This window comes from Salvelinus namaycush, chromosome 18, assembly GCF_016432855.1.
Source record: "Salvelinus namaycush isolate Seneca chromosome 18, SaNama_1.0, whole genome shotgun sequence".
In the NCBI taxonomy this organism is placed as follows: Eukaryota; Metazoa; Chordata; class Actinopteri; order Salmoniformes; family Salmonidae; genus Salvelinus; species Salvelinus namaycush.
Genome location: NC_052324.1, coordinates 10344044 through 10367550, shown reverse-complemented (window position 1 = coordinate 10367550; position 23507 = coordinate 10344044). Strand labels below are relative to the sequence as shown.

General features: G+C 43.1%; 1 protein-coding gene across 1 annotated transcript in view; it reads right to left on the bottom strand.

The window, feature by feature from the left end:
• Positions 1-23507, bottom strand: part of LOC120063059 (mediator of RNA polymerase II transcription subunit 27-like) — a 90437-nt gene that overhangs the window by 26925 nt on the left and 40005 nt on the right. The window contains exons 3-4 of the mRNA XM_039013186.1: positions 22810-22940; positions 11020-11113 (exon numbers count right to left, since the gene is read on the bottom strand). Coding sequence (XP_038869114.1) covers positions 11020-11113; positions 22810-22940 — 225 coding nt within the window. The remainder of the gene's footprint in view (positions 1-11019; positions 11114-22809; positions 22941-23507) is intronic.

The following is a 23507-nucleotide window of genomic DNA, read 5'->3' as shown; positions in this document are numbered from 1 at the left end:
CTCGGTAGTGAGTGTTGCAACCGAGGACAAGGAGGGGGGTGTGTGCGACGGGAAATGTGCGACGGAAAGGGGGGTGAAAACACTACGTCGGGTACAGCAGCAAAGCAAATTGGTGCTGTGAAGTCTAGCGACAAATCAAGGCAACACTACTCCCTGGCCTGACCTCAGCGCCTGGAGGTTCTCTCCTCCTCAGCATTAAGCTAGTCAGAGGATATTCTGTCAATATTCCACACATGGAGCAGTGCCAACCCGCCCCGCTCCCCTTACATACCGCCCCTGGCCTGGGTGTTCCGTTCCGCTGCAGCGACCCTGAGGTGGGAAACAAAGTTTTTAATTTGGATCGATATCCCAACAAGGTCAATTAATGAGCCCCATGTACAGCTCCTCTCAAAGGTGTCAAAAGAAGCAACAAACAACTCTGAGCTTCAACAACGACTACCAAGATGCAGTGAAACGTTTTTGTTTTTTACGTGCTCATCTTTTAGATTTCAGTATTGTCTCAGATGGATCATCAGTGATATGATCTGACAGACAACATTGCTCTATTTGACAAAATACAAGAAATAAGAAGAGGTTATGGATGGGATTTAGGTCAAATCTAATGAATAGCCTATACGGTTGCCTGAATGGTGAACATAGATGATCTGTACATTTAACTCATGCATACAGAAATTCTGGAGGCTTACGCTGCAGGGAAAAGAGAGTGAGAGAAGAGTGAGATCGGGATGGTTGGGGTGTGGCTGATGAAGGCGTCACCCAAAGCGCTAATAGCCTCAAGCATCAGCCTCAATTAACACTGCATCCCTCTCGCTACTGACACACTTCACAAACAGCCGTTAACACACAGCTGGGCAGAGAACGTGTGAGTGAGTGACGTAAGAGAGAGAGCGCGAATAACAAAACACACGCATGGCCAGGAAGACACACTTCAGTAGAATCCATTCAGTTGTACAACTGACTAAGTATCCCCCCTTTCCCTTTCATTTTCAACTTCAGGTTATCAGAAGAGATCCTCTACGCCAGAGGATAAGAACCCCCCCCCAGTTTTCTGAGCAAAAAAACGAAACGTTTTTTATTTATTTATTGGGACAAACTAAAAACACCAGCAAATCAGTTCCAAATGATTTTAATTTTAGAAATCTGTTCCAACGTATTACCACTCAGTCTACAAATGATTTAGAATTATGTTCCGGCCCCCTGACCATGCGCTCAAGAAAAATCAGCCCGCGGCTAAAACCATTTGATCATCTCTGCTCTACGCTATTGATATCCCTCCGCAGAACATACTTTCTTCAGCTGTCGCATTTCACAACAATGCATGGCATCCCTCTCCCAGGATCATATTATATGGAGAAAAACAGAGGCAGATGTAGAGCTTCACTTTATTCCTTCAAGGACAAGCACCCCTACCCCTACAGGCAAGCCCTTAAGTTGTGTTCATCATCTTCTGTTACAGTAGAAAACATTCTGTGCTTTTGGAAAGCTAACCTCCTATTCAGAACAATCTGATACTGATGTGCATTGTATTCTGACTGAGGGGCGACGCATACATTATCGAGGCGAGCGCATTTCTAATTCCAACCAACAATAACCCACTGAGAGAATGGACAAGTTATGACTGCTTTAACAGTGGCCAAACACACACTTTTGGTGATTGTTACAACACTAACAGTCCATTAACAAATGCATCTGCAAGAAACCGACTTTCGGGTTGCTTGTACTTAACTGACAATGCACACGGTAAGTGTTGATGTTCTTTGGAGATCTGCAGTGCCAGTGACGGTGAGGTAATGAGGCCTAGGTGTACTATGGAGGCCAGGACTGGAAGTAGAGCTGGGAGCTGCCAGCCTGCCAACTGGGCCATCTGTGAGCCAGTGCCCCGTGGGTGTGAACCAGTGAACGCCCACTGTTGGGGATGGAGTATGTCTAATCTTCCTGTCTCTCTCCGCTGCCAGCCTCTCTCTTTCTTACTCTCCCTCTCCACCCCTCTCTCTTTATCCTCTCATTTCTGTTTTGCATGCCCAATGGATTAGAGTTGGACACAGTAGTGGCGCATGAAGTGCTCTTAGCGTCATTTTAGCTGAGAGGCAGGCTTAAGTGGAAGGTCAAAGTGCATGCTGAGTGCTGACAACCTGGCGGTCATGATGAAAATGGCAAGACTGACCAGTGACCAGTCAGTAGGGGCACCGACCTGGAGAGACTAGTGTTGTCACAATACCAACATTTTACTAACGATACGATACCAGTCCAAGCATCATGATACCAAGTAGTATCGCAATACCGCAGGGGAAAATGTTCAGTGGCGTAGCATCTTGTTCGTCCTGTTCCCGGGATGCTTTTTGTCATTTTCTAAACGTTATGCGTTTGTTCTACCAAAAAACGACTTGAAATGTTATGCATTGACTGATCTTCATGTCTTAAAGTAATGATGGACTGTTGTTTCTCTTTGCTTATTTGAGCTGTTCTTGCCATAATATGTGACCCGATTCAGCAAACTAGGCATATGTCGCAAGTCACGACCTCAGCTGTTTGACCGTGAAACATTAGTTTTTTATCAAAATGTGTTTTTTGGCAGAAATGCCTTCTCGAACATGTGAACTTTCATGTGCCTTAATATCGAACTTGTGTGCCATCTGTAAATACGAATAAAATTGTTAAATTATGAGCCTAGTTGGTTTAGCCACAGAAAAAGTGAGCAACCGTCCCGCTAGCCATGATTGGCTAAGATAATGAGTGGGCTGGACATGCCGAGAGATGAGTTTGGATTGGTCTGCCATATAGCACGCTTCTGTCTATTGGAGCTGGTCAGTATATCTAGGTAATCATGTCAAACGCGGCTTTAAAAAAAAATTATTGAGTAGTAAAACTGCATAAACCTAATGTCAAGTTAAAGTGTACTGTTAGCTGGCTGGCTCGCTAGCTAACGTTATATGTATGCTCTCCACTTTCTGGAGGGCCGAGTTTTGAAATCAGTGGAATTCGAGTATGATAGCTAAGGAGACGGAGAAAACACCAGTCTGGATTACATCGTCAAACTAAGGGCAACCATGTATGGCATCAGACAAGAGACGCGTCCAACAATGATGTATACCGATAAGATAGTCTAGCTAGCTACATTTTCAGATATTACACGTTTCAAATTTTGACAGAAAGTGGTTTCATTTCAAGTGTACTGTTAGCTAGCTAACGTTAGCTGGCTGGGTTGCTAGCTAACGTTATGTGTATGATCTTGTGTATGATCTTATTCTTCGTATCTCAGACACATTTGCTTGACTAGTTATAGCCATAGAACCTGGTTGGTTAGCTACCTGCAGATTTTAGCAGGGTAGTAACGTCATGAGTTGTGATTATGGTCCATTGTTTAGCTAGCTACATGTCTTAACAAAAGACTCCACTCTAATTTTGACAAAGTATTTCCATTTCAAGTTAGTTTACTATTACGCTAGCGTCCTAACATTACGTCATGCGTTGGAATTCATTGTTTACATAGCTAGATATCTAGCTACATTTCTTAACAAAAGACTCTCATCTTAGTGTGCCAGAGAGCAGAATAACTGATTAATTTTTGAACGCTCAACACCCTTTTGAATATGTCCGGTGTCAGTAAAAGTCGGCAACAAAGCGTAATTCAATTCTTGCCAGCAGCACAGTTGCAGTCACCAACGCTCTTGATAACATAACAGCCTAACCAGCTCTGCTAGGGCGAGTAATGTTCAGTGAGCTTTTCTCTCTCTCTTAGACGTCTGGAAGTAGCTGGCTAGTTAGTACAGAATGCTCGGATCAACCCTTAAAGAGATGGGTGGGGCTAAGGCTTAAAAGGGTGTGGACAATGCTGAATGGGTGTAGACAAAGAAGGGCACTCCAATAGTAGTACCAAAACATTGAAAGATGGTTTTCTCAAAAGTGATTTTACAAGTTGATCAACTTTCAAAGCAAAATTACTTTCCCATTGTTTCCTCAAATACAGTGTATGATATACCATCTTGTAGCTCGGAGTCTCTACTTTTATCCAATGTAAAAAACACAATTTCAAATGTTGCTACAGAAGACCGAGTCCAGGCGGTGAGTCACATACAGTTGAAGTCGGAAGTTTACATACACCTTAACCAAATACATTTAAACTCAGTTTTTCACAATTCTTGACATTTAATCCTAGTAAAAATTCCCTGTCTTAAGTCAGTTAGGATCACCACTTTATTTTAAGAATGTGAAATGTCAGAATAATAGTAGAGCGAATGATTTATTTCAGCTTTTATTTCTTTCATCACATTCCCAGTGGGTCAGAAGTTTACATACACTCAATTAGTATTTGGTAGCATTGCCTTTAAATTGTTTAACTTGGGTCAAACGTTTCGGGTAGCCTTCCACAAGCTTCCCACAATAAGTTGGGTGAATTTTGGCCCATTCCTCCTAACAGAGCTGTAACTGAGTCAGGATGTAGGCCTCCTTGCTCGCACACGCTTTTTCAGTTCTGTCCACAAATGTTCTATAGGATTGAGGTCAGGGCTTGGTGATGGCCACTCCTTTACCTTGACTTTGTTATCCTTAAGCCATTTTTCTACAACTTTGGAAGTATGCTTGGGGTCATTGTCCATTTGGAAGACCTATTTGCGACCAGCTTTAACTTCCTGACTGATGTCTTGAGATGTTACTTCAATATATCCACATAATTTTATGAAGTGCACCGGTCCCTCCTGCAGCAAAGCACCCCCATAACATGATGCTGCCACCCCCGTGCTTCACGGTCGGGATGGTGTTCTTTGGCTTGCAAGCCTCCCTCTTTTTCCTCCAAACATAACGATGGTCATTATGGCCAAACAGTTCTCTTTTTGTTTCATCAGACCAGAGGACATTTCTCCAAAAAGTACGATCTTTGCCCCCATGTGCAGTTGCAAACCGTAGTCTGTCTTTTTTTACGGCGGTTTTGGAGCAGTGGTTTCTTCCTTGCTGAGCGGCCTTTCAGGTTATGTCGATATAGGACTCATTTTACTGTGGATATAGATACTTTTGTACCTGTTTCCTCCAGCATCTTCACAAGGTCCTTTGCTGTTGTTCTGGGATTGATTTGCACTTTTCGCACCAAAGTACGTTTATCTCCAGGAGACAGAACGTGTCTCCTTCCTGAGCGGTATGACGGCTGCGTGGTGTTTATACTTGCATTCTATTGTTTGTTCAGATAAACGTGGTACCTTCAGGCGTTTGGAATTTGCTCCCAAGGATGAACCAGACTTGTGGAGGTCTACAGTTTTTTTTCTGATGTCTTGGCTGATTTCTTTTAATTTTCCCATGCAAAGAGGCACTGAGTTTGAAGGTAGGCCTTCAAATACATCCACAGGTACACCTCCAATTGACTCAAATTATGTCAATTAGCCTATCAGAAGCTTCCATGACATCATTTTCTGGAATTTTCCAAGCTGTTTAAAGGCACAGTCAACTTGGTGCATGTAAACTTCTGACCCACTGGAATTGTGAAACAGTGAATTATAAATGAAATAATCTGTCTGTAACCAGTTGTTGGAAAAATGACTTGTCATGCACAAAGTAGATGTCCTAACCGACTTGCCAAAAACTATAGTTTGTTAACAAGAAATGTGTGGAGTGGTTGAAAAACTAGTTCTAATGACTCCAACCTAAGTGTTTGTAAACTTCCGACTTCAACTGTATGTACTTGGTTTTACCAAATAGGGCTATCTTCTGTATACCACTCCTGCTTTGTCATAACACAACTGATTGGCTCAAACGCATTAAGGAAAGAAATTCCACAAATTATCTTAAGGCACACATGTTAATTGAAATGCAATCCAGGTGACTACCTCTTGATTCTCCAAGTGCAGTCACAAAAACCATTAAGCACTATGATTAAGCTGGTTCTCATGAGGATCGCCACAGGAATGGAAGACCCAGAGTTAGAGATACCAGAGTTACCTCTGCTGCAGAGAATAAGTTCATTAGAGCTACCAGCCTCAGAGCAATGGACATTAGACCGGTGGAAATCTGTCATTTTGTTTCCAACCGCCATGTCTTTGTAAGACGTAGAGTAGGCGAACGGATAATCTCCGCATGTGTGGTTCCCACCGTGAAGCATGGAGGAGGAGGCGTGATGGTGCTTTGCTGGTGACACTGTCGGTGATTTATTTAGAATTCAAGGCACACTTAACCAGCATGGGTACCACAGCATTCTGCAGTGACACACCATCACATCTGGTTTGCGCTTAGTGAGACTATCATTTATTTTTCAACAGGACAATGACATAAAACACACCTTAAGGCTGTGTAAGGGCTATTTGACCAAGAAGGAGAGTGATGAGTGCTGCATCAGATGACCTGGCCTCCACAATCACCCGACCTCAACCCAATTGAGATGGTTTGGTAGGAGTTGGACCGCAAAGTGAAGGAAAAGCAACCAACAAGTGCTCAGCATATGTGGGAACTTCTTCAAGACTGTTGGAAAAGCATTCTAGGTGAAGCTGGTTGAGAGAATGCCAAGAGTGTGCAAAGTTGTCAAGGCAAAGGGTGGCTACTTTGAAGAATCGCAAAAATCAAATATATTTTGATTTGTAAAACACTTTTTTGGTTACTACATGATTCCATGTCTGTTATTTAATGGTTTTGATGTCTTTACTATTATTCTACAATGTAAATCTACAGGGAGAGCTCGAAAATTCAAGCCCCTTGGCTGCTGCCATAGAGTTACATTTGAAGTGCCCATCCAAGGCGACTCAAAGTCATTGGCCACAGATAAAATGATATCAAATCACGTTATATCTACCATAGCTTTGATTGGACTGATCATGTGAACATCACACTTTCAAAATCTTAGCTAGTAAGCTAGACAAGCAGTCATCGTCATGAATCACGTCGACAATCTACTGGCAAATCCTTTTCAATCCTTGTCATATGAAGATAAATTATAGATATAACGTATCTTTGTTAACTACAAGTTGGAAATCGCAAATCCAACAAAGAGTGGTTTGGAAGGAATCAGTGGCTAACTGCAAGTGTTGCAAAGCAACCACTAGCCTGCTTTTCAGCATGACTTCTGCCGCGTTCAAAACAAATGGAAACTCAGAACTGGGAAATCTCAGACTTCACTGAGTTAAAGAGAGCTGGGAACTCGGGGAAAAATGACGTCCGACTGGGAAAATACGTTTTCAATGGTCATCCAACTCGGAATTCCAAGTCGGGAACTCGGGTCTCCTTCTAGAGCTCTGACTTGAAGATCACCGAGTCATGATTCGACAATGTTTTGTGCCAGGCCAGTGTACCAGGCCAGCTAGTTAACATGAGCCTACTATCTAGCTACATATGGAACTTCCATCATCTCAGGCCAGAGGCACAATGTATGAATTTATGGTTGAATCATAATCACCGTTAAAATCATTGGCCAGTACAGAGAATTAAGTAAAACCACAAATCCAAATCCCTATCTCCATCCATGGGTAATTTAGGAAAGAAACAATTTTAGCTAGCTAGCCAGCCACCGGAGGAAAAAGACACAACTAGATGCAACAATTCAAGTTCTGTGAATTACGTTTTCCTTTTTATGTGATTGGTGTGAAGCCAAATCCATACTGGCTGGTAGGTGTACTAGCTGGTTTGATAGGGCAGGTTGTGGGATGAAATATTCTCCAGTTACAGTCCTCGATAGGAAACTAAGAAGACAGAGAGATAAGTCAGGACTGTCTAATTGTAATATAATGAAGCCTGTTTCTTTGTGATGTCTCTTCTTAGACATAGAGCGCTGTGAAAGCCTGCATGCTTATGAAGAGGTCCCAGTGAATGTCCCAAGAGACTACTGGCATATCCTTGTACAGTACACTCTGAAAATATTCAGACCCCTTGACTTTTCCCACTTTGTTACTTTACACTTTTATACTAAAATGGATTTCCCCTCATCAGTCTACACACAATATCACATAATGACAAAGCAAAAACCGGTATAAAAAAAAAGAAGGAAATATCACATTTACATAAGTATTCAGACCCTTTGCTCGGTACTTTGTTAAAGCACCTTTGGCAGCGATTACAGCCTCAAGTCTTCTTGGGTATGACGCTATAAGCTTGGCACACCTGTACTTGGGGAGTTTCTCTCATTCTTCTCTGCAGATCCTCTCAAGCTCTGTCAGGTTGGATGGGGAGCGTTGCTGCACAGCTATTTTCAGGTCTCTCCAGAGATGTTTGATCTGGTTCAAGTCTGGGCTCTGGCTGAGCCACTCAAGGACATTCAGAGACTTGTCCCAAAGCCACTCCTGTGTTGTCTTGGTTGTGTGCTTAGGGTCATTGTCCTGTTTGAAGGTGAACCTTCACCCCAGTCTGAGGTCCTGAGCGGCACTCTGGAGCAGGTTTTCATCAAGGATCTCTCTGTACTCTGCTCTGTTCATCTTTCCCTCGATCCTGACTAGTCTCCCAGTCCCTGATTGGTGGAGTGTTGCAGAGATGGTTGTCCTTCTGGAAGGTTCTCCCATCTCCATAGAGAAACTCTGAAGCTCTGCCAGAGTGACCATCGGGTTCTTGGTCACCTCCCTGACCAAGACCCTTCTCCCCCGATTGCGGAGTTTGGTTGGGTGGCCAGCTCTAGGGAGTATTGGTGGTTCCAAACTTCTTCCATTTAAGAATGATGGAGGCCACTGTTCTTGGCGACCTTCAATGCTGCAGAAATGTTTTGGTAGCCTTCCCCAGAACTCTGCCTCGACACAATCCTGTCTCGGAGCTATACGGACAATTCCTTCGACCTCATGGCTTGGTTTTTGCTCTGACATGCACTGTCAACTGTGGGACCTTATATAGACAGGTGTGTGCCATTCCAAATCATGTCCAATCAATTGAATTTACCACAGCTGGACTCCAATCAAGTTGTAGAAACATCTCAAAGATGACCAATGGAAACAGGATGCAGCTGAGCTCAATTTTGAGTCTCATAGCAAAGGGTCTGAATACTTATGTAAACAAGCTATTTCAAGCCAGATTTTGTACATGATTTTTCTGACATGAAATTGTTTAGTGCAAATCCAACTGTTGTATTCTAGGTACAGTACATGAAAATATGGAGCTGACAATTTGTAGGCTAATTAAAAATGTCAAAAACAAAATAAATGGGGTGTTGGGAGCCACATTAATCAGAAGGTCAATGGCATGGAGGAGGATTGAAGAGATTTTGGTGTCGACGTTGATTTGTACAACAATGTTTGCAAGTCAATTTCCTTTACCCAATGTACCCATTCATTGCATTTTACATGCAGGCCTGTGTATTTTGCAGGAAGGGAACTATAATCGTCAATGTCATGACACAAGTATAATGAAAGCGCTATAATATATGATAATCATAATGTCCAGTTGCTAGCATATGACATGGGAAATTCATGCTTAGTGTATCATTTACAATGATATAATGCGTGTTACTGGTGATTTCTATCCTTTGGTGGACAAATTTCACAATTTAATTTAGTCAACACATTCACAAATGGTGGCTTTGAAGTTTAGGTTGATTGATGTTCATAGCAAGCTAGCAGCAACCATTGTTGTGCAAATCTCTCTTCACCCACCATCAACACCAACATTCGCTGCAATCTTTCTCCAGGCCAATGACCTTATGATTTTGTCTCTGTATTCTAGCAAAGCGACATTATATAGAATTGGAAAACCAGACACGGTGATGATTGGCAAACCACCATCTTTATTGGTTGTGCTTGCCCGGAACTAATGACAGGTGGAACTATGTTTCAGGAACAGAAGATTTTCAAGCAAACATCTGCTCCACCTGATTCCTTAACGGCAGTGGTGGCCGTGTGCAATTTGCATAAAGTAGAGCAGAGCTGACTTTGCGCACTGCTCCAATGTATCAAATGGACCTGTAACCAAAGAAGACTTAAGGGTCTGCATCCCCGCTCACCATCATCGCTAAATTATATTTTAAAAACTGATGGAAGAATAGACACACAGGAAGAGCGGACGAAGACAAGCAGGTGAGTGATAGCTGGAAGGGGATGTGGCTGACTGAACACAGCTGCCATACGTGAGATGTCCGTGACTTTTGTAGTGGACATTTCTCGCTTCGCGTTTAATAAGAATAGTTGTTGTTTAAAAAAAATGTAGCTGAATTTATAAACAAAATTGACTATAAAACATTTTTATAACAGGCGCCAGTTGGTTTCTTTAGACTGGTAGGTCCGAAAAATCTGGTAATATCATATGAAACGGTACTACAGTATTCTAAAACGTTGGTATCGTAATGATCATGACGTTTTGGTACCGTGATATTACTGTGGTACCAGTATACCGTGCAACACTAGGAGACACACACCTGTCAGTAATATGTGGACATGATTTTGAACATAATCATCACGGTAGGGCATTTTCTGTGGTAAGAGACAGTAAAGAAGAGCAGCTGTATAGTTCTGTGGTATGTTTCTGTAGAGCAGAGCTCCACCACACATCCCAGGGAACCATGTTAATAATTACAGGTAGTATTAATATTTAACACGACAAGTCCTCTTTGAATCCTTAAGCACTTTGTTGAAATAAAACTTGGAGCAAAGCAGAGCTGAGTGAGAACCTAGTGTTGGTCAGACGATTGAAGAGGTTTCTCTATATTCTACCTCCTGCATGAACAGCAGTCGTACAGTAAGTACCCTTTCATCTGCACTGTACATGACAATCATTGGTCAAGGAACTTGACCCAGTTCCTCTTTCATGGTTTTCTTGTCAAAGAATGTACACACAATAATAGTGCATTAATCCATTCATTCTTTTGGCATTCATGGTCAGCAACCTGCACTTGGCCAGGGCACCCTCCATCCTGAAATCCGATGGAGGAAAAACTGTGTGCATAGCTTGCATTTCAGTGCTCTTTTGTGGATATCGTTGACACCATGCAAATATCATCTTGGTCAGCTTGTTTATATATTTATATTGGGAGGTGCCCTCCAAATTTCAATAATTGGTCAGATGTTGAAAGTGAGCGAAGCAGAACGTCTTGAACCAGAGACGTATTGGATGCCCGGTGGTGAGGAAGAATCTTACCAGAAGTACTGCCGATGTCCCATTAGGTCGGAAGAGTTCAATCGCCATGTCTGGGAACATCCGGCCGATCCTCGATATCACGTCGTCCACATACCTGGAGGAGGAGAAAGTCAATTTTTGCCTTTTGGAAATTAACAACAAACAGGTTTCAAACTACATCAATCCACAGACCTAGAAAAGCAAAATGTCCTGCTGTGTTATTGACGTGTAGAGTCTAAATGTTTTAGGTCACGTATCTTTTCTTAACAAATATTTTAGAGGATTTACACTTGAAATTATTCAACATCTGAAGCACAGTTGAATCAATGTTTTCCTGATGTTAATCAATGGTTTCAAAGAAACAAATTCCCAATTGATTACATTAGTCTGATAATACTAATGACCCATAATCAGCCACTCATCCATCCCTAATCAAACAAACACGACGCATGCACTCACACACACTTCTAACTCTGTACATAATAGTAGCCTTACTCACCAGGCTACTCTGTCATCTTGTAGGATACTTGCTCCTTTAGAAGGCACCCCCCAACTTCTTTCCCTCCAAGCCAGTATTTGAGTACACTACAGCAGCAGCAGCTCTCACATCAATGCCACAGATAGACCGACAGTCATGGCTAAGAGAGACAGACAGCTTTAACACTGTTCTCAGTCTGGTTGACCCCCAAACCTCCCAAACATCAATCCACTTGCACCCTTAAACCTTCGCCAGGGGGACCCTGTTAACTGTCAGCGCTGCTAGGGATCACTTTTAACCTGGACTGCGAGGCCACAAGTGCTTGCATGCTAATCGAAATATAATGAGAATCTTGTTAGCCATGAGCCATCGACAGACCTACGGATGTCATTCAAAATAGACATGAAAAGAAAATCTCATATTAAGAATGACTTTAAAAGTCATACAGAAGTCAAGAGACCCACAATCATGTAATTACCATTTTTGACCAACAAGTACAGAAGTTCACTGGTGTGTTCTCGCACACCATAGCCACATGCACATCAAACTTTAGGTCTACATTCTGACTATGTGCACTGGGATGAACATAGGCAGTAGAGTTGTTAAATGGAGATTCAGAACTCTCAATTGCCGGCACTGTAGGGTGCCAGACTGCCAGCCAGTTACAAGACAAGACTTGTTCTTACATTTAGCTGCTTAATAATTCATCTTGAGAGTGAAACTCGTTTAACAACAACACAAAACAACACATTTTCACTGATTCAAATCAGTATAGTAAATTCAAATCTCCCTAGGCGTTGGAGAACCTACTTGGCATTCTGGGCTAGGAGTTTCAAGTTCCAACCAAACCAGGATATTTAAGCCTGGCCAAAAAAACTCCCTGGTACATGTATGGTTCAACATTGACAACTTCAGTGTAACTACCCTGTACAGAAACAACTACCTCCATGTCTTAACCTTAGAAGAACAACACTTGGATGTATGGCTGCATCCAGTCTCCATGTAAAAGTTCACTTCCCTAAGGCAAACCCTGCAGCATGGGGATACTCGTTCTTGTTATGAAGCTGCTCCTTAAATACAAAATGAGGATGGGGTTGAGAGTGTCAAATACAGATATCTTTTTGTTCTAATACTTGTCATCCTTTTTCTTCTTTTTAATCTCACTGAACACTAGAGTACACATAGAAGGGCACTGGTCTGCATTGCGTTTTCTCTTTGAGCCTGTAAGTATGTAGGCAAAATGAGGATATGGCATAGGGGAGGTGGATGGATGTTTATTGAGAGACTACGGGTGGTATTTTCCATCCATATCATATCTCAAAACTTTTCTTTTAAACTATTTTGGAGATCATTATTTATGTGTATTGGGAAACTGTGAGCTCTGCCATGGCTGTAGTGCACACAACAAATGTGGCCCTGATGAGAGACAATAGTCTAAAGATGGCAGCATGGTTGTATTCGGTGGACTCAAGCTTAAAACATAAATGGCGTAAAAGGTGTTCGGTCGCTGTGGACTGCACAGCCAAAATTCTGTCAAATTCTCTTGTGGGAAGAGCACCCTCCTGCTCTGATTGGCTCAAGTTTGGGAGCCATCATCGACAGCCGACGAAAATTCGAAATGTTGAATTTTATTCAACATTTAGAACTCGCCACCATGTCCCCAATTGTGCGGAACACACTGCAGTGGCGGCAGGTGATTGTGGGACATCATCATGTAGCCAGTGTTGAATCTTTGCAGCAGTCATAACCGGTAAAATACATTTTGTGTGTGTGGAACGAACAACCGACTGAAAACAGGACGGCGTGCGGTTGAGTCTGTTTCGGTCATAACATGGACTCTTAACGTGCTGAAACTTTGTTGTTCCTTGCTGAAACAAGTAAACAAACACGTCTTTGGTTGCCTAGGCACAATAGAGCAGTAGCACACATAGAAATAGAATGAATAGAACGGACTTTGAAGTTGGAACCATAGAAATCCTATTAAATTACTAGAGAGGCTATGTCACAAATCCTCAAAGTTCCAGAATGGTCCCAGTCGCTATTAGATAGAATGTCGCGGCCTTGCCCGCATGTGGGGGAAAACAACCTGCGGTTACCCCATTGGCTCACAGCAAAAAAAATTACCTTTTTCAAACACAATTTTCTTGTTTTCTGCTTGTTTTAGTCAAAACTACATTTAAGAAAAGTACATGTCTAAAGATTACTTTTCAACTAGGGCTGTGCCGACATGGCCATACTTGTACTCGTATCCGTAAATTGACAGTTGATAGTTTTGTCCGAGTACTGGGCACACACCCCTATTTTAAACATTGTCTGCTCCCGAGCGATCTCACAACTTAGAAAAATGTAATATTGAAGGGCTTCACTCATGCCCCTTTTCATGACGGTGCTAGCAGCCACGTGAGTGAGTGCTAGCTAGATAGCCAAGACCAACAACACAAACAAACGGACTTTACAGCTACAAGTAATGAGCGGAGTTTCAAACAGCCTAAACTAAACAAGTTAAATGTCTTACTTGTGATGAAATGTTTTCCACACATATAGCTACTTGTACCTCCTTGGACACAGTGTCCCACAGTTCCCACGTCAAATAGCCTGGAGCCAAATAGCTCTTCTTGCAGGCTCGATTTCCATATGTGGGAGCATTGTGAACCGTAGTTTGGGATTTTGGAACTGGTTAAATGTACATCAGGGATGGGCAACTGGCGATTCTAATGACTAATTGGGTTCATGTCCATTCTAATTCCTAACTCCATGGTTGGAACCTCTAACCCTGCCAATTTGACTGGTACACTCATGATTATACTCGCAATGGCTCCCTGGTATTGTGATGCAATCATTTCCATGGTAATGTAGAATGACGGGTCGCCCCCAGGTGGTGAGGGTAGGTAGCAACACATCTGCCACACTGATCCTCAACACTTGAGCTCCCCAGGGGTGAGTGCTCAGTCCCCTCCTGTACTCCCTGTTCACCCACGACTGCATGGCCAGGCACGAGACCAACACCATCATTAAGTTTGCAGACGACACAACAGTGGTAGGCCTGATCACCGACAACAATGAGACAGCCTATAGGGAGGAGGTCAGAGACCTGGCCGGGTGGTGCCAGAATAACAACCTATCCCTCAACGTAACCAAGACTAAGGAGAAGATTGTGGACTACAGGAAAAAAAGCACCGAGCACGTCCCCATTCTCATCGACGGGGCTGTAGTGGAGCAGGTTGAGAGCTTCAAATCCCTTGGTGTCCACATCAACAACAAACTAGAATGGTCCAAACACACCAAGACAGTCGTGAAGAGGGCACGACAAAGCCTATTCCCCCTCAGGAAACTAAAAAGATTTGGCATGGGTCCTGAGATCCTCAAAAGGTTCTACAGCTGCAACATCGAGAGCATCCTGACCGGTTGCATCACTGCCTGGTACGGCAATTGCTCGGCCTCTGACCGCAAGGCACTTCAGAGGGTAGTGCGTACGGCCCAATACATCACCGGGGCAAAGCTGCCTGCCATCCAGGACCTCTACACCAGGCGGTGTCAGAGGAAGGCCCTAAAAATTGTCAAAGACCCCAGCCACCCCAGTCATAGACTGTTCTCTCTACTACCGCATGGCAAGCGGTACCGGAGTGCCAAGTCTAGGACAAAAAGGCTTCTCAACAGTTTTTACCCCCAAGCCATAAGACTTCTGAACAGGTAACCAATGGTTACCCGGACTATTTACATTGTGTGCCTCCCCCCAACCCGTCTTTTACGCTGCTGCTACTCTCTGTTGAGCTTATATGCATAGTCACTTTAACCATACATCTATGTACATACTACCTCAATTGGCCCGACCAACCAGTGCTCCCACACATTGGCTAACTGGGCTATCTGCATTGTGTCCCACCTCCCGCCAACCCCTCCTTTTACACTACTGCTACTCTCTGTTCATCATATATGCACTTTAACCATATCTACATGTACATACTACCTCAATAAGCCTGACTAACCAGTGTCTGTATATAGCCTTGCTACTCTTATTTTCCACTGTTGTTTTATTTCTTTACTTACCTACACACACACACACACACACACACACACACACACACACACACACACACACACACACACACACTATTGGTTAGAGCCTGTAAGTAAGCATTTCACTGTAAGGTCTACACCTGTTGTATTCGGCGCACGTGACAAATAAACTTTGATTTGATTTGATAATTCAAATGATGTTAACTGATGTGGCTCATGCAATGGAATGTATTTTTTATAATGTCATTTGAGCTGAATCAACAAATCACAACACATATTTTTGCACATACACTATATATACAAAAGTATGTGGACACCCTTTCAAATGAGTGGATTTGGCTATTTCAGCCACACCCGTTGTTGACAGGTGTATAAAATCGAGCACACTGCCATGCAATCTCCATAGACAAACATTTACAGTAGAATGACCTTACTGAAGAGCTCAGTGACTTTCAACATGCCACCTTTCCAACAAGCCAGTTCGTCAGATTTCTGCCCTGCTAGAGCTGCCCCGGTCAACTGTAAGTGCTGTAATTGTGAAGTGGAAAAGTCTAGGAGCAACAACGGCTCAGCCATGAAGTGGTAAGCCACACAAGCTGACAGAACGGGTCCGTTGTCTTTTACTTCCTGCTTTGCTCCTATGGGTACACCTCGCAATGGCCGCCAGTCTACCCATTATGCCATCATTGACTTGAATGGGGATGCCTGTTCTAATAATTATATTTCAATTCCAGCACATGCAGTCAGGGTCAAGATATTGAACTTAAGAAGCAGAGAGTCACTGGCCACATCATCATGATGATGTGTTTTGCATCATATGAGAACTTGACTGGTGACATGCAAAACATGCTGGAACTGTATCAACAGTGGACTAATTACAAAAATAGCAAAAGATGGTTTTTAAAATAGCAAAAGTGAGTGAAATGTCCCTTTAAAGGATTAGCCTTTAGAATATCTACAAGTAATTTGTGCTTCTTTCTATTAACCTTGTAATTTAAATGCAAAGTTAATGAACACTCTAAGGAAATATAGACACAAAAGGAAAGTTATGTTACATAGTTTAAGAATCCACTGTGAAGAGTGTCTTGAATGTGAATGCTCCAGATTACCATTAGGAGCCGCTGAGCAGGTGAAAACCCTCAAAAAAGTATTTGAAAAGTGATCTGCGAGTACCAAGACAAATCGGATCTAGCGCAGTTTCATGACGGCGAATTCTAACTAAGAGAGATGACAAACAACAACTGACAGACTGGTATCAGCTTGCCAGAGTGTTTGGGGATGGAGCCTAACATTTCTCTTACACCTGCAAACGTTGCAGTTGATTATGAGGAGTGGTCAGATATTCCCTTGCTTGTGACTGCATGGCTCACTGAGATGAATACTGATAAATCAGAGCGGTCTGACTTGCTGTTCAGTCTAATCAGGGATAACTGATGACTGAAATTTCATCCTCCTCAACTCTACTGTGTCGCAATGCAGCACCGGAAACAGGATGCCCAGAGCCAAACCAGCGTCTGCATGCCAATGATTAGGCCTAAGTTCACTAATTCAAACATGTGTGAATTGTTATAGTATAATCTGCAGGACAAATATATCCAAATATCACCTGAATTAAAAAAGAAGTGGACGGTGTCTGACCAAGTCCGTTATGGAGAATGGGAAAAACCAAAGCTGCGAGGACCCAAGTTTAATCGAGAAGACAAACACATTTGGTAGGCCTGGCAGGGTAACTGTTTAATAGAGCAACAAATGATTATGCACGAAGAAAGTGATGAAAATAAAATAACCGTCATTAACATTTAAAATAAATAAACTATTATTATTATTACCCCTTTTTCTCCCCAATTGGTAGCTACAGTCTTGTCCCATCGCTGCAACTTCCATACGGACTCGGGAGAGGCGAAGGTCGAGAGCCGTGCGTCCTCCGAAACACAACCCAGCCAAGCCGCACTGCTTCTTGACACAATGACTGCTTAACCCGGAAGCCAGCAGCACCAATGTGTCGGAGGAAACACAGTACACCTGGCGACTGTGTCAGCATGCATGTGCCCGGCCCGCCACAGGAGTCGCTAGAGCGCGGTGGGACAAGAACATCCCGGCCGGCCAAACCCTCCCCTAATCCGGATGACGCTGGACCAAATGTGCACTCCCCCATGGGTCACCCGGTTGCGGCCGGCTACGACAGAGCCTGGATTTGAACCAGGATCTCTAGTGGCACAGCTAGCACTGCGTTGCAGTGCCTTAGACTACTGAGCCACTCGGGAGGCCAAAAAGAAAACTTTTTAAAACAACTTCGACAAGCTTTACCCAAAAGTAGCAAAAAGTAAGCCTGGTTTACATTTAACAGCCAATATAATGAAAGACGAGAGGAGGAAAACTAGACAGTTTTAGAATGTTGTGTTGTGGAACGAATAGCTGACTGAAGATGGGATGGCCCGGCATTAAAAAAGATGACAAGTGCAGTTGAGTCATTTTCCACAATAAAATTGATTCTTTACAACGTGATGAAACGTTCCCCATTCAACCCAACGTTTGCAGCAGAACATGCAGTTAGAAGCGGAGAAGAAGAGACAATGGGGGGCTTTTCCCCCCTTTCTATTCAAAACTATTATAATGGTGACCGTGGTCATACGCCTGACAAATAACCGGAAATTCCATGACGGTCACAGCCCTACCATTTGGAAGTTATCACCCCAGTTACAACGGGATGTTACATTCAGAGACCAATGTGAAAAATGGCTACTACATGTGTTTGGGAAATGTTCCACCTCGTATGTTAATACAGTGTTAATATGCGAGTGGGGCCTGTGAGTTTGTGTGATGCTTGTGACAGGGCCAGACCTAAGAGAGAAGTGCAGCGGGGATGGCTCCTAATCAGACCGCCAATTCCCCGACGGCATCGACGGCCCCCCCCCTTCTGTGGCTGTAATGCCCCCTAAAAAAGCAGTGCCTTGCGGCCAAAGTGGCCATTGTGCCCTTGGGCTGAATATAATAATTAGAATTCACTTCTCCCAGTTGCCATTCGGTGTGCTCCGAAGCAGCTCTCACTCACACGGCTCTCTCAGATAGAGTATTGAAATTCTTATTAGCCAATGCCAGTCACGTGATTGTGTCGTTCTCACAGGCATCGCAGCTCCAAAGTACAAGTGAAGACCGGACACATCGGGGATGCAACATCGGGGATGCAACAGCGCGCGTCCTTCTTATTGAATTCCCCAGGCACACACTGAACTGTCCAACTTTTCCTCAGCCAACAAGATGAGTAACAAACAGTCAAATCACTAGCCTATGCCAATCTACTATCTCCCATAGTACAACAGTTGACCTATTCTATTGGTCAGCTTGTCGTTCTGTGTGAGAAATAAATATTCCTAACAGACTCTGGGACATTCGTGGGCCGATAGATCCCAAATTCATACAATCACTGCACATATATATTTTTTAAAAGCAATGACGCTGATGCAACAAAATCAGGACGTTTAGCTTAAAATGCTGATAAACTATTATTTATTCACATTATAAGCGCAGCAATGCGCACACGGCAGTAGGCTATACACGCAAATGTTCCAAAATGCAATTAGCGAGAATACATCATCGTTTGTAAAAGCGCACTGTCAATGCGAGCGGTTTCATGGGACATAGAGGAAAATCATCTTTAGAAATGTAGAAAGAGGGAAGATCTAAATATGCAACAACTAGCATGGGTTGTTAATATGACTAAGATTGTGTCTTTGGCTGCTGGACAACGAAAGAAAGTTGATTTGAAAACTAATACAACATGAGAGAAATACTTTTTCAATGGCATATGAGAAAGTGATTATAAAATAACTCTCTCAACATTCCTATGGTTGGGAATTTGGCTAGGCTACTTTGAAACAAGGTAAGACATGCCTCAAAATAAAAAACATCCAGGTTTTAAACAATTACGTTTATGGTTAAATGGTTTAAAAATGATGACTGCCTCTGCTCAAATTGCAATGTGGGTGATGTTGCGGTGCGCAACAAGCACAGGCCTCTCTTATCGGAACGAACAGTGCCTCAAGTATGTTGACACAATCAAGCATTTAGGCGTTACTATTAAATATACTACATTATATTTATCAAACATGACTGGCGTTTAGCCTATATACACTATATGTAATTAAAAGTCTCATTAAACTTTGGCTATATTTTCTGGTGCCCCTCATGTCAGCATCGGTGTGGACATGAGATGCTGTAGCCAATACGCATAGTCTATCACCTACACCTTGACATGTAGGCAAATTATTCATGTACATTTACATACACATACGTTTTAAAATACATTTAATTGGTTATTTTGGTTTAACGGCCTTGGTGCCCTAGCAGATGGCCTTGGCTCTCTGGCAGATTGGGGACCTCTTGAAGGCCAAATGGCCTTGCCCCTAAAATCACAAATTCCAGGCTTGCTTCTAATAGATCTGCTTAGCCTCTCTGTTGATGGGAATGGGCAGGCCCAAGCTGACAACGCCACTTTGAATCGATGCTCCAAGGACAAAGGCCTGTGTCCCCGGAGTGACGAACTGATCATCGTTGGCCAACAGACGACACGCCCAGCATGAGTCACTCAAAAGTGACCTTGCACCGCGCAAAGTTTCCTGGTGACTTTCCAGAAGCACAGGCAATATCACCATATTATTATAGTGGTACCCTCCCAAAACAAGAAGGAATTTTATATTAGTTAGTCGGATTAGCTATGAAACTTAGTGGTTAGTTCCACTTTAATCATCAATTTGTCTTTGCTTTTAACAATAGAGAGAGCACAATTGCTCTAATTTAGTCACTGCATCTCTGGATAAACAGAGCAGCAGCTCAAAGAGATGCATGATTAACCTAAATGTGTTAACCACTTAGGACAGTAATAATCCAGATATGGGGGCTAGCTGTCTAAGGGAGGTTGGTTTATCCATGACAGGAGTCAGTCACAACGTGCCAGTTTAGCTGATTACATTCGGCATGGCTCCATTTAGAGCACAGGGGTCGTCAACCTTTTCTTGCCCAGGTTGAAGCTGGTTGAGAGAATGCCAAGAGTGTGCAAAGCTGTCATCGAGGCAAATGGTGGCTACTTTGAAGGATCTAAAAATCTATTTTGGTTTGTTTAACACTTTTTTGGTCACTACATGATTCCATATGTGTTATTTCATAGTTGTGATGTCTTCACTGTTTTTCGACAATGTAGAAAATAGTAAAAATAAAGAAAAACCCTTGAATGAGTAGGTGTGTCCAAACTTTTCACTGGTACTGTATGTCCAAGTCAAGAAAGCTTAACAGCAGCACTTGCCGCACTGGTAGCATAGTCACGGGTGCTTTTTCAAAGCCTATGTCAGATACTCCAGTGAGTGTAAGTGGCTCCAATGAGTGTAATTAGTGTGATATTAGGAGTTGAGAAATAAAATTGACATCATTAGAAAGATATTCTCCTCTTTCCTACTGTAGGTATGCAATTCCCCCAAAATGTATTCGGTTATTGCTAGCGATATTCCTAATTGATAGTGTTCTGACCATTAACTGTTTCGGCAAATTCAGACTAATAGAATATTGGCACTTCACTTAAGATTCGCAGAGCTACGCATCCCATGGCTTAGGCGGTCCCCCCACAAAACACATGACCAACCAGACATTGATTGATTGATTGATTGATTGATTGATTGATTGGAGACAGCTTGTGTCAATTAAAGAACATTTCCTAAATACCTGAAAAAACACAGTGCCTCAAAAAGTGTCCCATAACTCCAGGCCCTTTTCATACTGTATGCATCTGTTAAAAAAAACGTTGATACCAAAGCCACATCCCCATCAATTTCTTAGCATGAGGCCTGCTAGTTAGCAGTCCGATGTCTTCTATTATCTGTTAATCTCTTCAGCATCCAGTCTTAGATCATGACTCCTGCATAACAAGCCCTTCCTGTGTCTAGTGTCGGACTAATAGGCTATCAGATTGTATAACCTGGTATCTCCATACCTATAACAAGATCGTTTTCAAGGCTGACAAAGCAGATTCGACTTGAACAATCAAATATGCCAATCTCTAATGGCCTGCCATTGATCTACTCTCCAACAGAAATGTGTCTACTCAGGACTTGACTACTTGGTAGCTAAAGTATCTGCATAAACCCAATATCATATCATCTATATTTATTCACGACCACAACATTTATTTGTTATACCATCATTACACTGTGCACTTTCTGGGGCATTTCTGTACATATAGAAGAACGCAGGGCGAAAACAGCTGGCGATGCAGGAGGGTGGATGCAAAAAAACTTAAAAGCCACCTCGCATGAAGGTTGTGCTGCATAATTCATGCGCTGGGTGCTCCTTTTAGAAACGGCAAATTCATCAGGACAATGACGTTTGACAGAGGAGCCGCTGGTTGGCTTCACCTTGCTCCGCTCTTCACCTCGCTCTCTTCCTGTGCTGTACGGAGCCATTAGAGTTCCCCAAAGCCCAGAGTCACCCCTCCTGCACAACGCAGGAAACCGACCAGTGAGAAGCTGCTCCGGGAAGATTTACAGTGACAGCCGTGCCTTCACTGTTCCCCACTATTGATATTTCCTTTTACATCCAGAGTGCAGACACTTTACTGAGCGACGCCGGCCCTACCTCCCATGCCAAAAACTTCTAAAATGCCAGATGGGAAATATGGAGGAAAATGTCACCCAAACCCAGTGAATCTGACATTTTGTGAGGATCTTTCTTTGTTGACAAGTGGCGTGAGGGTGAACAGAAGAGTGCACCAGGTGCCTTTTCCACACATTCTACAAACCTCATCTACCCGAAGGACTTTAAATTATATAAAAGTCGCACAATAACTTGCACTGTAACAACATTATGAAAAGAGTAGCCCATGTCTTTCAAAAGGCACACTGACAAACATTTCTGAAAAAAAGTGGGACATTTCAAAGACCAGGGTACAATGCCACACTGATCAAGGACTATCCATAAGAGCCCAACACACAATGTATTTCAGATTTTGTAGCAGCTATGCCAGCTGGGGACCACACTCTTCTCTTTCCTACACCCACTCTTTCATATTTCATTGGGGATGTCATCCCTCAATCCATCCATCCAGACTTTCTGCATGCCCTTCCCCCACTCTCCTATCGAAGCAAGAGGTCTACGGCCCAAGACAACAAAATAAGACAATGCACCGCTTTATTCCCATTATGTGATCCCTCGGGACTACGACGACAATAAACTGAGGAAAAACAATTGGAGTGAGATCATTCATCTTTCAGTCACTGCTTTCCCAACTATCAGGGAAATGCGCGAGCAGGAAGAAGAGGAGCTGTACTCACTGTGGTGGCAGAACCAGGGTACTGGGCTGGACTTTGGGTCTTCTCTTGGCTGATGCCCCCATTTGGTTAGCTGAGCGCTTGAGTGACTGCTGGTTGAGAAGACTGGACGCCAAGCCAGCATGGTATTGTAACTAAATGGGGAGAGAAAAGAACAGAATATATATATTTTTTAAACATGCCATGTGTTAGTACAGTAACTAGGCCTAAAAGGAAACATTAGGCATTAGTGAAGACAGTATCTCATTGGCTGGAATCAAGCCCACAACTCTGTGGTGTTGCAAGCCCCATGCTCTGGCTCACAGAGCCAATTGAAACCACGCGGTAGGCTGTGCGTCTACCGTGTGCAGCCTATTAGTGGTGAGAAGGACAGGCCATTTCAGACGACACTATCGCTACCACAGGGTGGAGATCATCCTGCGCAGCCAGGCAGCTCTAAACCACATCACATCAAACATACATGGAGAATAGCCAACAGCTGACCTAGTCTGGGTCTGTTTTCGCCACTAAACCTTGAGACACTTAAAACACAGCTCCAAGGCCAACTATGTGACAGTAATGTGACAGGCGTCAGACGAAAGTTAATGAAGGTAGAAATCTGACCTTGAGTTAACTGACACGTGACAACTTGAAAGCTGCCCTACCAGTAACACCATGTATTATAATTTGTCCTCTGTTCTAGCCTCGGGCAGCCCACACAA